The 13,964-nt window shown below is 37.0% G+C and overlaps 1 protein-coding gene across 1 annotated transcript in view; it reads left to right on the forward strand.

Moving 5' to 3' along the window:
- LOC106922911 (glypican-6-like) overlaps window positions 1-13,964 on the forward strand; it is a 98,571-nt gene that overhangs the window by 16,805 nt on the left and 67,802 nt on the right. Inside the window, exon 2 of the mRNA XM_014995676.2 lies at window positions 12,116-12,274. Within this exon, the coding sequence (XP_014851162.1) occupies window positions 12,116-12,274 (159 nt within the window). The remainder of the gene's footprint in view (window positions 1-12,115; window positions 12,275-13,964) is intronic.

Genomic DNA, 13,964 nt, shown 5'->3' on the forward strand with positions numbered 1-13,964 from the left:
TGGGATTGTACCAGCAAACCCCAGAGAAAAGGCGATGACACTGACACAGTGTATACACTCTGCATTCAAATTACTGCTGTGAATGACTTGGATGTTTAACTGAATGTGGAATTAGTTTACATCAGCATTCAGCTAATAGCCTCAGAATTACAATACGTTCTGTGTGCCTACTTTGAAATGTGCTTGTTTCTGCTTTCGTTGTAAATAACTGGGACCTTTAGCTCTAAATTTCATTTGGTTTTAATACCACGGGGAAACAAGCGAGTTTTAGTCTGTCTAGGCTCAGATCTAATGAGCCCTATATTATTTCCACATGACATGATCATAATGCCAGAAAAGATGTTGCATCTTCATTTATTTGTGCAGAATTCACCAACATGCTTTTAAGCTAAATTCATTAAATATTCTCTCCATGCCTTTGAACACTCCCTCACAGATAGTCTATTGATCCTAACCCCTTGAGCCATAGCAGGTGGGTATTAATTTGCTTGTAACAGCATATTTTCCCGTGTTTGTTTGTGTATTCAGTGTGTTTGATTCGGAGCTTTCAGTAACTATAGTCGAATGACTGTTGAATTAATTTTAAATTTTTTAATTGCATATTTATGAGAAAAAAAATATCATCAGGCAATTGTGTGACCTAAAAGGAAAATATTGCAGCAATAATAAAAGATGTATTTTAGGTTTAGTTATTCTGTGATTTTTTTTATTTATTTTTTTTTACTTCTTGTCAGTTTGCAGTTTTAATGTTTCCTTGACCTGTCTATTCAATTTGCATCTTATTTCAGCCCAGTTCCCTCATATTTCCTGTTCTTAAGTTTACTCTTGCAAAATTGCAAATGTGTTTCTTGTTTTTTTAGATATTTTTGGCACTTTATTGAACAGTAAATTGACAGGAAATGGGGTGGAGAGAAACGTGTAAGACATGAGGCGAAAATCATGAAACGGGGAATTGAAACGAGGGCAATCACGTCGAGGACGATAGCCTCTGCACATGGTGCGCATTGAGCCGCTCAGCGCCCCTACATGTGGTTCTTTTAGAATGAAGGAGTGCCCATGTTTCCTCCACCACTGAATGATGTAGTTGAAAGAAGCTTAAAGACTCAAAACTGTCATCCAGTCTGATTAAGTGTGTTTGGCTTATACCTGCATTTGAAAACTGTTTTGGCTTCAAGCACTGTTTTACTTCCCTTTGACTTGACTTTGACTTCCCAGTTAAAAGTAAGAAAAAAAAATCTAAATTCAGTGTCTCAGAAAATTAATACACCATATTAAACCAATCAAAAATGGATGTTTTAAGCACAAATGTCAGGCTTCTGAAAAGTATGTACATTTCTATGCACCCAATACTTAGTTGGGCCTCTTCTTGCATGAATTACTGCATCAATGTGCCGTGGCATAGAGGCAGCAGCCAGTGGCATTTATAGGTGTATTGGAAGCGCAGATTGCTTTGATAGATGCCTCCAGGTCATTTTCTTGTTGGGTCTGGTGTCTCTCATCTTCCCTTCACCTTTTCTCCTTAGCCCAGGTAAGACACCTGTGATGTCTCTGATTCAGGGTGGCTTCTTGGAAAGGTCATTATAAAGCCCTGCTCTCAGTCCCATAGAAAGTTTGTTAGTAGAGCTGAAAAGATGTCTGTGAAATCAGATATTTACATACAGTGAATAAAAAGACATGAAGACATTTTTTTCCTCACTGTTTGAAGGTATATCGGACCAAGTTTTCTTGTTTTAATTTAGTTAGAATTACCAAAATAATTTCTATTTGTTAAAAACAAGAGAATTTGGTGAGAAGATTTTTTTTTTCTTTTTAATATTTTTTTCTATTTTTTTTTGTATCATTCATCAAATTGAAAAGTTTACATACATTTGGTTAAGTATCAGGGATAACCGTCTTTTAAAATATATAACTTGGGTCAAACTTTTTGAGTTTCCTTCCAGAAACTTCTGTAGGTCAAGTGTCACATTTGAGTTAATTAGAGTCACACCTGTGAATGTCATACCTGAAACCCGGAACACATTTCTCTCTTGTTTGACACGATGGGAAGAGCAAAAGAAACCAGCCAAGATATGAGGAAGAGAGTTGTGGCACTGCACAAGTCTGGCTCATCAGCAGCAGAAAGGTTGCTTGCAGCTATTCACTTAGCAACCAGAGGCTTCCTGTAAAAATGTAATGGGTGAGAGATATCACCTCCTGACTGGAAATATTTGAAAGAAATACTGAGCCACATATTGAATTCAGAACATAGAAGTAAAACAAAAACAACTAAATCCAAAGCTTTATATCCTTGCAAATTGATCTTGGAAAGAAGAGGAAAGCTGGACTCATACCCCCAACATTGATCTCAGAAGGGCTGAGAGTGGCTTCAACTGTGACTCCATAAAAGGCTTGTCAGGGAGGACCAAGGGACACAGCAGATGGCAGAGACCATATGCTGCGAGTCTCTCCGGCCACGCACTCTGAGGAATACTTCAGAGAGGTGGCCTACCTTTGCTAGTTTATGCACAGGACACTTTGAATCAACTTGAGTCACAAGATTATTTACACAGCACACTCCTGTCACAATGTCATGAGGTCCACATAAATATCTCTTTAATTTTACACAGCAAAGAACTTCAAAAACAAACTCAGGTGTGGAGAACGTGTGCCTGATGACGCTTATGAGGTAGCTTGGGTTAGCACCTTGAGAGATGTTATGAAGAATTAACATTTTGATTCTTTAATCAACAAAAACAAATATTGGTACTGCTTCCTTTAAATGTTAAAAAAAAATGCAGTTGAAACATCTGCGATCAAATCATATTCAGGAGGATTTCTGAATGTCCTACCTTTTCACTGTAGATACATCAGGAAGATAAGAATAGCAAAGCACATGTTATAAAAGGTTTCTATGACGAGGGACTTTGTCTTACCACATACAGGTGAATACTAAGAGGCACTACGTTAAAATGACCGTCCACCTAATCCTTATTATGGAGAATTCCCAGTGCAGTTCAAAGTCCTTCTTAAAGAACCACTCTGCATACTATTTAATTTATTTTCTCCAATGAATTCACAAAGCAGATTGCACTAAATACATGCAAAAGTTCAGCAAACAGGAGTTTGCTCCTGTTTTTCATCAGGTCACAGTAGTTCTTGCTCCAGCTCCAAACAGAGAATAGATCTAAGACACACAAAAAAACGTACATGTTTCAACAATATTTAGATAACTCCAGGTTCTGATATGATGAGGAAAGCCTCAAAAAGTTAAAAATGAACCAGATTTTGTAGTCTAATTACACCACTTTAATTTGACTTTATAAATAGAAAATATTCTTCTTTAGATCCTACCACGGCCACCTCCAAGCAGTAAGGCAAGCTCTAAGACTCCAGTACTAAGGGATTTCTCCATGTTGTGAATTTCCTCCACTATGTCTGTCCAATTGTTTAAAGCGGGAACCCACCTATTAAACTCGGGGAAAACAAAATATTTTACTTTAATCAGTTTTTGGGATTGTGGAGCCCCTTGGTAAGAACCTCCAGAAAGATCAATTTCCCTAATATTCCAGACTGACAAGGTGTTACATACTTGCTGGTGATTATTATTCTTATCGATATTTCTTTTTCTTCCATCTTCTTTTTTTTTAGTCGAATTTGACCAACTTGATATAGTGACAGAAGTATCTCCTGTCACCTGATAGTAGTGTGTGTGTTTGTGGATTGAGGAAGATACATTTACATATTTAGGTATTATGCACATTTTTTGATGCACCAGTTTCTGTCTGCTACCACATCATGGTAATTTTGACTTGATCCATTTCATGTATTTCGCATATGTGTAGACATGTCTGTATAACTGGGTGTGTTCTAGCCCAATTTTGTTTGTATGTTAATGGTTAACTATATCACTATTATACTGCCTTTACCCTAACCCTCAAGTTAAAGTATAAATACATTTTGAAAAAAAAAAAAAAGGTTGGGGGGGCCCACCTGACCCCTTTTCCACGTGATGGCTTTCTTGGTCACTGCCAAGAAAATTTTAACCAAAGATTGGTCTTTACTTGGAATGTTGCTTTCTAATAAATAACCCAAATATAAAACTGCACCTCTTTTTGGGTAGCTCATATCCTAGGATTTCCTTCAATCATTTACAAACAAAAGCCCATTTCAGCTTTGTACATTGCCAAAAAACTTGTGAATGATCTACATCTTTCTCGTAAAGTAACAGCACTAGTCTATGGTAAATCAAAGCAATTATATTTTTCTTTTGTAACTTATGTAAATTAGTAAATATAAATAGAAATGTGTATGCTGATTCATGCATGGGGAGCTACTCCCTTTTTCTTGATATGTATTTATGCATATCTGGTGAATAGCAAGTAATTCTACCCAGCTAAATTCATTTATGTAGTGTCGTTTTAACCTTTACCACTTAACATGACAACCAGATCCAATTTAGAGCACTGAAAGAAAGCCAACTCTTTTAAATCTTCTTTTAGGGTTCCCTTTGCATTGGTAATAAGCTGGCTGACGTCAGTTGAACTGTTTAAGATGTAAAAGTGACAGGACGTGATCCCAGAGTTTTATGACATTTTGCATTGGTTTTAATGAATGCCTGAGAGCATGAATACCCGTGTTTCATTAAAATTAAAATAATAAATACATTTGTATAGCTTTGCTCCATTGTAGGAAAAGGGGTGAAACATTAGTATGCATTAAATCTGCTGCTGCTTTGGTATTAATATGTTAATAGAAGTAGGATCTGCTCCTCAGTATGAATGTTAAACACATTGATCAGAGCAAAGGGAAGCATTGCTCTGCTCTGTTAGTCATGGACAAATAGACAATGAATGTTGGGCCTATTGTTTCAGCCTTACTGTCCTTTTGATATTGAATGACTTGCCAAAGGCCAGCTTTGAGATGAGACCATTAGTTGGAACTCCCTTCAGCTACTATTCTTGGTTTTGCTAAGAAATGTAGACAATTTATCTGGGAAAACATTTTGTTTTGATAATGGTGTTTGAAAACCCCTTCCAGCCTCCTTGGATTGTCATGTTTCTTTTTTTTCCCCCTCTTTGAATGAAAAGACATAAATTAAAGAAACACAAAGGTTTAAAGCTATGCCATGCCATAACTTCATCACTGGGTAACTAATAAAATCTACTTTCATAACAAAAATATTAAGGTAGTTTCTCTAGTAGTGTGCAGGATTGTGTTCCTCCTTATAAAGGACTAAAATAAATTCAAATATGCGTTCTGATGAGGTTAACCAATCTGTATGTGTTTAACCTGGTGAAATGTGTTACTGAAATAAACTTGTATTCAAGGTTATTAAGTCAGTTTTTAGATCTCAATGGGGAATTATGAAAATTACAGAATTATTGACTGGAGATCGACTACAACATCTCTGGCTCCTCCATTTCGGCTAGTTTCTCCAGTTGCAGACACTATTGAGGAACCCATCTGTCAAATTAAAGAGGAAAGCTCTAATATTGATTTCACTGAATACAAGTAGGAGGACAAAATCAGCAGGAAAGAGAGTGACGGCAGGCTTTTGGCTAAGACTGTTCATGCTTTTTTTGGGGGGGATCCACATATCCCGTGATTTCCCCCATGTCCACTTTAGACTTGGTAAGATTATTATTGCCATGGATTCTGAAATATGTAATGCAATTTGACAACTTGCGGTCAACGCCCCTGAAAGGCTGTCACAGTTTGCGTGACGAGAAGAGTCGAACGATTACTTTTAAGATATTAAAACCAACTCATAGTGAAAGCTGTAGACAAACCACAATATATTTACTCAGGGTGGGATGAAAAACTGCAAACAGATGAAACAGCGGTTCCATTAAATCACGGCTAAAACCCACCTCTTCAGATTTGCCTTTGATCAGCAGTAATTGGAACATTGATCAACATATTTGATGGTGGCATTTGACAAAATGCAATGTTTATTGTTTGTTTCACAGCTGGCGACTGCGTGATGTTTTAAGATGTAAAGCACATTGAGCTGCCTTGTTTCTGAAACGCGCTACACAAATAGACTTGACTCAACGGATCACCTCTTTTATGTATCAATGTGGACACACACAGTTACTCTTAAGTTTAAGTTTATTTCAAATTTGATACAAACTGTGCAGGTCTCATTCTCAACTTGCTGCTGCTTTTAACTCAACTCAAAGCAGATCAATTCTCTCATTGTAAAACAAGCTGATATGAACAAGTGTTGAGCTGAGTGCACTGCTCATTGTAACCTTTGTAAAAGCTGCTTTGGGCTTTTTTTTTAGTATTGAAGCCTATTAACTGAATGAGTTAAGCTGGTTTGGAAGGCTAAAAGTAATAACTTGGAGAAAAAAAAATAGCGTATTGGTTCTACTTGGGCAAAGGAAATTGCCTTTAAAACTGTAGATCAGGGGTCCCCAAACTACGGCCCACCTCCTCATTTGGTCCGGCCCCCTGAACAATACCGGATCCGGCCCGCCTCCTCATTTGGTCCGGCACCCTGAACAATACCAGAGAGCATTCAGTGTTTTTTTTCATATATATATGTGGATTTTTCTTCAACCACCAGGGGGGCTCTTGAGCAGATATGGAACTTAGTTTCCCTCAATGAAATATATACTAGTCAGTACCAGTCACCGTTTCGCTCACGGTTTTTTTCCATTTGCACTCTGGGTAAAAATCTATCTACAAACGCGAATATGTCGTCAGCAGTAATCCAGCCCCCCACACCCACACCCACACACAGTTCCCCCCCCCCCCCCCCCCCCGTCAACAAAAGTTTTCTAAGGTTTCTTTCTCGAAAAACTAAGACCGGCCCCCGACCAGAAAAGGAAACAGTTATGTGGCCCTCGCAGGAAAAAGTTTGGGGACCCCTGCTGTAGATGACATCGATGCGAATATTTGTATTCAGTTAGCTCTGTGAACCACACAGCCCGTTACCAATATGTGTTCTGTGCTTCAGTAGATGGATTATCTTCGAGGCCACAGTGCTGTTTTAACCTTGTCTGGAAGGTCAGGGCACTTTGCTGAGTGCTGAAGTCCCTTGAAAGCTTCTTCCCATATGTTGAGGTACGACAGGCTTATTTTTAAGTAATGTTTTGCTCTGTTGAGACTGCTGGAGCACACAGAGTTGTTGTCAGTGTAGACTTTTTTTTTTTTTCTTCTGTTTTTTAACTCTTCCTCACATTCCCTTGAAGAGACCATATTCAACAGAAAGGGTGCACTGGTGAGATCTGTCCTTGATCCTTTCGGCAACAAAATCCTTTACTTCATTTTAGTCCTTATTAATACAATTTAAAGTATTTTTATTGGGATAAACTTGTCAAGTGCTTGTTGTGTAGAATAAATCTCATCAGCGGTTGTGTATAGCAACAGATGGAGGAGGAGCATTGAGATACTCTATAAGGTTAGAAGAAAGCATAAGAGAGAGCCTGGCTCTGCATGATGCAGAGAAATGGTGTAGAAACAAATAGCCCAATATTGCTCTCTCTGTTTGCTCCAACTTTATGAAATATCTTCTGCAAAAACTAAATAGGTTACACTTATGAGGAAATTTAATTTGCTTTGTTAAACAGTACCAATAAGTCAACATTTACATCATACGTTGCCTGTGCAACAGCCATCTAATGCAAACTACATTTTCCAGGATTAACTTTCAGAAAGAACAAGCACAATGCTCTGAGTCAATTTAAATCTTATTGAACCTAAAAAAAATAACATTTGAAAAAGGGAACATAAGCAGAGCTGCATAACATAAAAAGAAATTGCCTAAAGGTTATTGAAAGCTACACTCTTCTTTATCTGCAGGAGCAGGTATTTGAGATGATTTTATGTCCCTTTTTTTTTTTTTTAGCTGAAATCACCCAGCTATTCTAACTGGGTCATCCTTAAGAACAGCTGTCTGTACTAATTTCCTTCTTCAACCTCACACGAGCCACCAATGAACCTCCACCAAACCCTACATCTGTCTCATCCAGTGACAGTCACTGTCTGATCTTGATGCTTTTACCTTATCAGTCATATTAAGTGTTTTTAGTGTTATATGTTACTTTGCATTGAGCTTATCTCTGAGTATCTGACGCCTTGTATCTTTGGGCCCTGCAGCTATGTTAGGGTGAAATCTGGAGGTATGTCCCTCCTCGTGAAATATTTAATTCCTTTTTTAACTTTAGGAGGTTTTACCAGAAATGATAGTAAAATTTCAGAAAGTTTATTTTGTATTATGAGTCTAAAGATGATCTTTAAAAGCAATTACATCCTGTGGGCCTGTTCACTAGATTATACGGTGTGTTCATTTTTTTTTTTTTTTTGTCTCACATAACTGATGATAATCGATTGGTACAGATTCAGGGAGATGTGTATAAAACAATTGCATCTGCAGAGAAAGAAAATCAGCATCTGAATGCAGCTTGTTAACAAAGGGAAACATGAAGTGCTCTAGAAAGTTCTGGTAGATGGATGCAATGGCTATGAATTTCAGTAAACCAGACACCTGAGGAATGTGACATTTGCAGTACATGTCTAGTATTCTTCTAGTGCATAGTGGCGCAGTTGGTAGAGCTGTTGCCTTACAGCAAGAAGGTTCTGGGTTCGATTCCCGGCCCCAGTCTTTCTGCATGGAGTTTGCGTGTTCTGTCTGTGCATGCGTGGGTTTTCTCCGGGTAGTCCGGTTTCCTTCCACACTGTCAGGTTAATTGGCCTCTCCAAATTGCCCCTAGGTGTGAGTGTGTGTGTGTGTGTATGCATTATGGTTGTTTGTCCTGTTTGTCTCTGTGTTGCCCTGCAACAGACTGGCGACCTGTCCAGGGTGTACCCCGCCTCTCGCCTGGAACGTTAGCTGGAGATGGGCACCAGCAACCCTTCCGATCCCACTAAGGGACAAGGGTGTAAAGAAAATGGATGGATGTCTAGTATTCCTCTGTGTGCGATGGCTCTTGATCCACAGACTCCAGCCTTCGCTCACTCAATCTACCAAATTCTTGAATGGATTTTGAGGGAACAATTCTCTCAAATCTGTTGTTCTGCCTGTTGCTGGCACATTTTTTCCTACTCACTTTTTCTGTTTATATCCTTGGATACAGAGCGCGGTGAACAACCAATTTCTTAGCAATGACCTTTTGTGGCTCGCTGCTTGTGAAGGATGTCAATGGTTGTCTTCTGGACGTCTGTCAAGTCAGCAGTCTTCCCTGCGATTCTGTATCCTACTGACCCAGAGAGAGAGACTGTTTAAAGGGTCAGGAAACCTTTGCAGGTGTTTGGCGTTAATTAGCTGATTAGGATGTGACACCACAAGTTTCCATCAATGACCTTTTCCACAGTATTCTAATTTTCTGAGACACTGAATTGTGGGTTTTCATTATCTGTAAGCCATAATCAAAATCAAAATTACAAGAAACAACGGCTTGGAATATATCACCTCAAGTATGATGAATCTGCTGTAGGTTTTAGATGCATCCCTGCTCCAACACAACTGCATCAAATGATTGAATTACCTCTTAAAGATCTAGTATCGTGTCATTCTTTTGCTTCAACTGTGTTGGAGCAGGGATGCATCTAAATCCTTCAGGCCATTAAATCTTGACGACTGGGTTTGAAGACTCGTGCACTACACAGTAGTTTTGAAGAGAAGCAAAGTCAACACACTAATTTTCAACCAGACTTCAGCTGGTTCTTTTGGGTCAAACACATTGAGAAGAACTGTAAATAATTAATGTGGCTAAACCTTCTTAGCAATTGTTTTGAGAGAAAAGGTATTGGTTTTATGCAAGCTGTGAACACAAGCAAACAAAGAAGTCATCAAAGGTAAAAAGTTCTATATTAGAAGGCATTTTCTTTCCTGTCAAACATAATGTTCACGTACCATTATTCCCCACTTTGATCTGACTTTTTTTTTTTTTTTTGCTGGGATATTTGTATTAGTCAAAGCATGAGCTAAGATATATCTCCGTCTGTTACACTTTGAAACACTTTGAAACACTTAGAAACACTGTTTCATAATCTCGGGGCAAAAATTTATCTGAGCAGACACGTTTTTTCGTGGGAATCCATCTTCCTTACCTCTGTTCCACAAAGATGTCTCAGTTTTTCTGCATAAAATATAATTTTTGTACCAAAAGGGCTCACTCTTTACTCTTTCTGTTGACAATAAGCAACAACTCGTAAAAAAGTACTTATTTTTTTAAAGGTAACAATCCAGTATATGTCTACAGTGATGCAGAGTCACATGGCTCAAGGATTGGCACAGATGGAACGTCATCATCCCTTTATGGCAGTTCTGCCTTTCTTTGTGAACCTGATTCAAAAGCCTCTTTTTTTCAGAAAAAGTATACTGTAAAACTTCTACAAAAAGGCAAATTGTGATTTATTTATGTTTCATATTTTCAATATTTCAGGCTTTCTGTCTTAAATACGTTATATGCTCTTGGACTTATAATTTAGTGTTTGCTGTATTGAAAATGTATTTTCTGCTCATTATTCAGCCAAAAGCCGTCCTAAAAGAAGGCAGCAAGTTTTGTATACTTATCATAAAGGTTATATATCATAAAGGCAGTCACACACAACCATAATAACTGACCAGCACTTTACTTTTAAGTTTTCCGTGAAGATTCAGTATTATTTTACAGAGCATACAGTAGTCAGCTGAACTGCCAGGCTTTAATTTTATGCAAATCCCTTTCGCCATCGAGTCTCACGCCTTTCCTCATTGCAGTGTCACACATTTATTAACACAAACATCCCCCTCACATTGCCATATTACGGTTTGTAAATGAGGTTTCAAAAAAAAAAAATTCTGTTATTTTGTTTTGGCTTCATGAATATTGAATATAAATTCTGCTTTGTGTAATACTGATTGCTAAAAATAGTGTCCCCTCAAGCACGTAGGTCTGCCTTAACTTTAGGCCCAACTTGTGTTGCAACACTGAGTTAGATTTCAGCAGCGAAAGGATTGCTCCACGGTGTGCCATCACATGATTTGTGATATGATGAAAATTAGAAGTATTTCTGTCACGATGATCATGAGATGGAGCCGAAAAGAGTGCATCCATCAGCTGATCTTGTTTAGCTGCACGCCGAGGTCACCGAGTCCGAGGCAGCACACGCCATTTCTAAAATCATCAAAAGTGAAGCCGGCTACAGTTTTAGGATGAATTTTGTCGGGCGGAGTTTGGATTATTTGTGTCTCCTCTTTTATCGGCCGCTGATGAAAATGAAATTATAAGGGTCATAAAGTTTTCCACGAGTACTTCCACGGTTACATCAATTATGTGCTATGGGAGGATATTTTAAAATAATATTTCATCTGTTTCACCAGAGGCAAAAGTTAATAATAAACACCAGCATTTCATTTCATTTAATTCTCTTATTCTCTTATTTCATTGCACAAATCAGTTTATTTCACAAGAATAAAAGTCAGACTTCATTCACTGTCTCTGACTAAAAATACATTTAATTTCTCCTTCCAATTACTGTCTCAATACTTGCTAAAAGAAAGTAAAAAGTTTGCGAAAACCTATACTCATTAGAGAAATTAGCAATTTTGTTTGTTGTACTTAAAGTTTATGAAAAAAAATGAATCTCTAGATCACATTAAAATTCAAGTTTGAATGAACATCACAGACCATGTTGTGATTTGAAAAATATTTATAAAATTTCTTATTTGCTGTACTGTTTCAAGCACAGACCTTTTCCCTTAGTCAAAAAAAAAAAGAAAAGCCTTAAAGATATTGTAATTTGCATAGGCAACAGTCAGACCATAATTACTGAGCGTGTCTTATTAATTATGTACATTGAATTAAAGCAGATTTAATGAAATTCACTGATGCTGTAAAGGCATCTGAAGGGCCATAAATAAAGGTCTTGTGGACCAGAGCCACTACTTTGCTCATTATAAAAGGACTGAATTATTTGCTTCATATTAAATTTACTTTAAAAACAAATTAAATTAAATACTGAACACCCCAGTTATCAGCAAAGGACATCCTCCTTTTTAATCCCAACTACTTTAAAGTAATCTGGGAACTTTAGACAGTATGTGTTTTTATTTCAATTTAGTCAAGTGTTATCTTTATTTATTTGTTTTTTTATCAATTCAGCAGTAATATAAAAATACTTCTGCTTTGTTTTCCTTTTGCAGGAGAAGATCTGCGTGTTTGCACCTATGAACACACCTGTTGTACCCAAGAAATGGAGGACCGATTTGGTCAGCAAAGCAAGCTGGACTTTGAAAATCTGCTTGATGAAACCAGTCACACGTTGAGAAGCACATTTGTCTCCAGACATAAAAGATTTGACGGTAGGTCTTTCATTCCCTAATGTTTTTCCTCATATTTATTTATTTATTAAATTTCTTTTCTTTTGAAAATGATTTAAATACTCTGTCACCATATTGCTGTCGGCTGCAGGAAGCAAAAATCAAAGGATTTATACTGCTAGACTTAATTGTAAAGAGTTGTCTGAAGTTTTTTTTTTTTTTTTTTCTTCCGTTTGGAGGAGAGGAGTGGTGGAAATCTCATTAATATGCTTCTGTTTGGATTAAACAAACACAGTTTCTTGTGCAACGAATTGACAACGTGCATAGTAACACAGAGACAAACTACGTTATTGAGGCTGCTTGGAGTTTGGTGCAGTGTCTGATTTTTGTCTCAAATATTATTTCACTCTTCAAATCACCATCTGTTTAATTAGTTTCTTTTAAATTGGAACATACTGAGTTTTAAATTAAAGCTCTTCATCTCTCAACATTTTAGCACAGTTTTTTTATTTCTCACAATAATTATTTTTTAGAAATATAATTTTGTTCTGCAATCATTAGACTGTGTTGATAGCGGCAGCTTATCATGCATTTACATAAGTGAAACTTCCTCTGACATGTGAAACTTGTCAGAGGAACTTGTCACCTGTCAGCAGAAAGATTTCTTATTATTTTTCAAAACGACTGACACACATATCCTTTTAATTTTAATAAAAACCTTTGAAATATTAAAGCTAAAGAGCCCTTTAAATCTCATCTTTTATAATTTTAGAACGTTATCAGTATTATCACATGAGGGTAATAAAATGTATGATCATAAAATCTTGGTAATTATTACTGCGCAAGATTCCTATCAAACACCCTCAGCAGATGGTACACCTTTTAAATCTATGTAAAAAGGGTAAAAAATATATTTATTCTTCACTTCAGCTGTCAAAAGTTAATCCAGCCTTTGATTTGAGACCATTTATTTTGTGGGAGGAAGAAATTGCATAGTGATAAATGTTATTAACAAAGTATGGAGGTTATAACTTATTTTTTAAAGTTTAATCCAAATAATATAAGATCCTGTTTTGCATTTGGCATAAATATAGCTCATTCTACTCAGCCACTCTTTAAAAAGGAAGATACAAGAGAACATATTTAAGTAGGACAAATCTGCTTATTAATCTTTGTTCATCAAGAAATGGTTGCAATTCAATTTCATCACCCCTAAACGTGCACATACCTACAGTCAGAGCAATATTAAAAAAAAAATGAATACACCTAGAATTGCGACAAACGAGGCTGGATGATGACCCATATTTATCTTGGCATCATGTAGCATCATTGAGGATAATCAACAGATGTATTTTTTTTTTTAATCACAAGCTCAAAGTTAAGAACTGCAGGAAAAAAAATCAATCTTGGTGCCAATCAGTTGTCAGGATAAACACCGAGACATATGACCAAATTAGTACAGAAGAGGTTTAGACTCCAGATCAAGCTTCTTTCCAGGCTATCTCATTTTCCAAAGATAAACCCCATAGATTTAGAAGAGAAAAGGGCAAAATAGAGAGCCCCGATTTCTGAATGTTGTAGAGATCATGTGCAGAGATCCCTGTGTCCTTGAACTTTGAAATGCTATAGAAGAAAAAGAAGGAGCAACGTTGTCTTTTTGGTGCAAAGCGTGAACTGCAGGAATGAAAATGGTTGTAGCACCGACAGTTTAGTTAAATTACAGTTATTTTAA

This window comes from Poecilia mexicana, unplaced genomic scaffold (assembly GCF_051168715.1).
Source record: "Poecilia mexicana isolate PSO_F unplaced genomic scaffold, ASM5116871v1 scaffold_2, whole genome shotgun sequence".
Classification (NCBI taxonomy): Eukaryota; Metazoa; Chordata; class Actinopteri; order Cyprinodontiformes; family Poeciliidae; genus Poecilia; species Poecilia mexicana.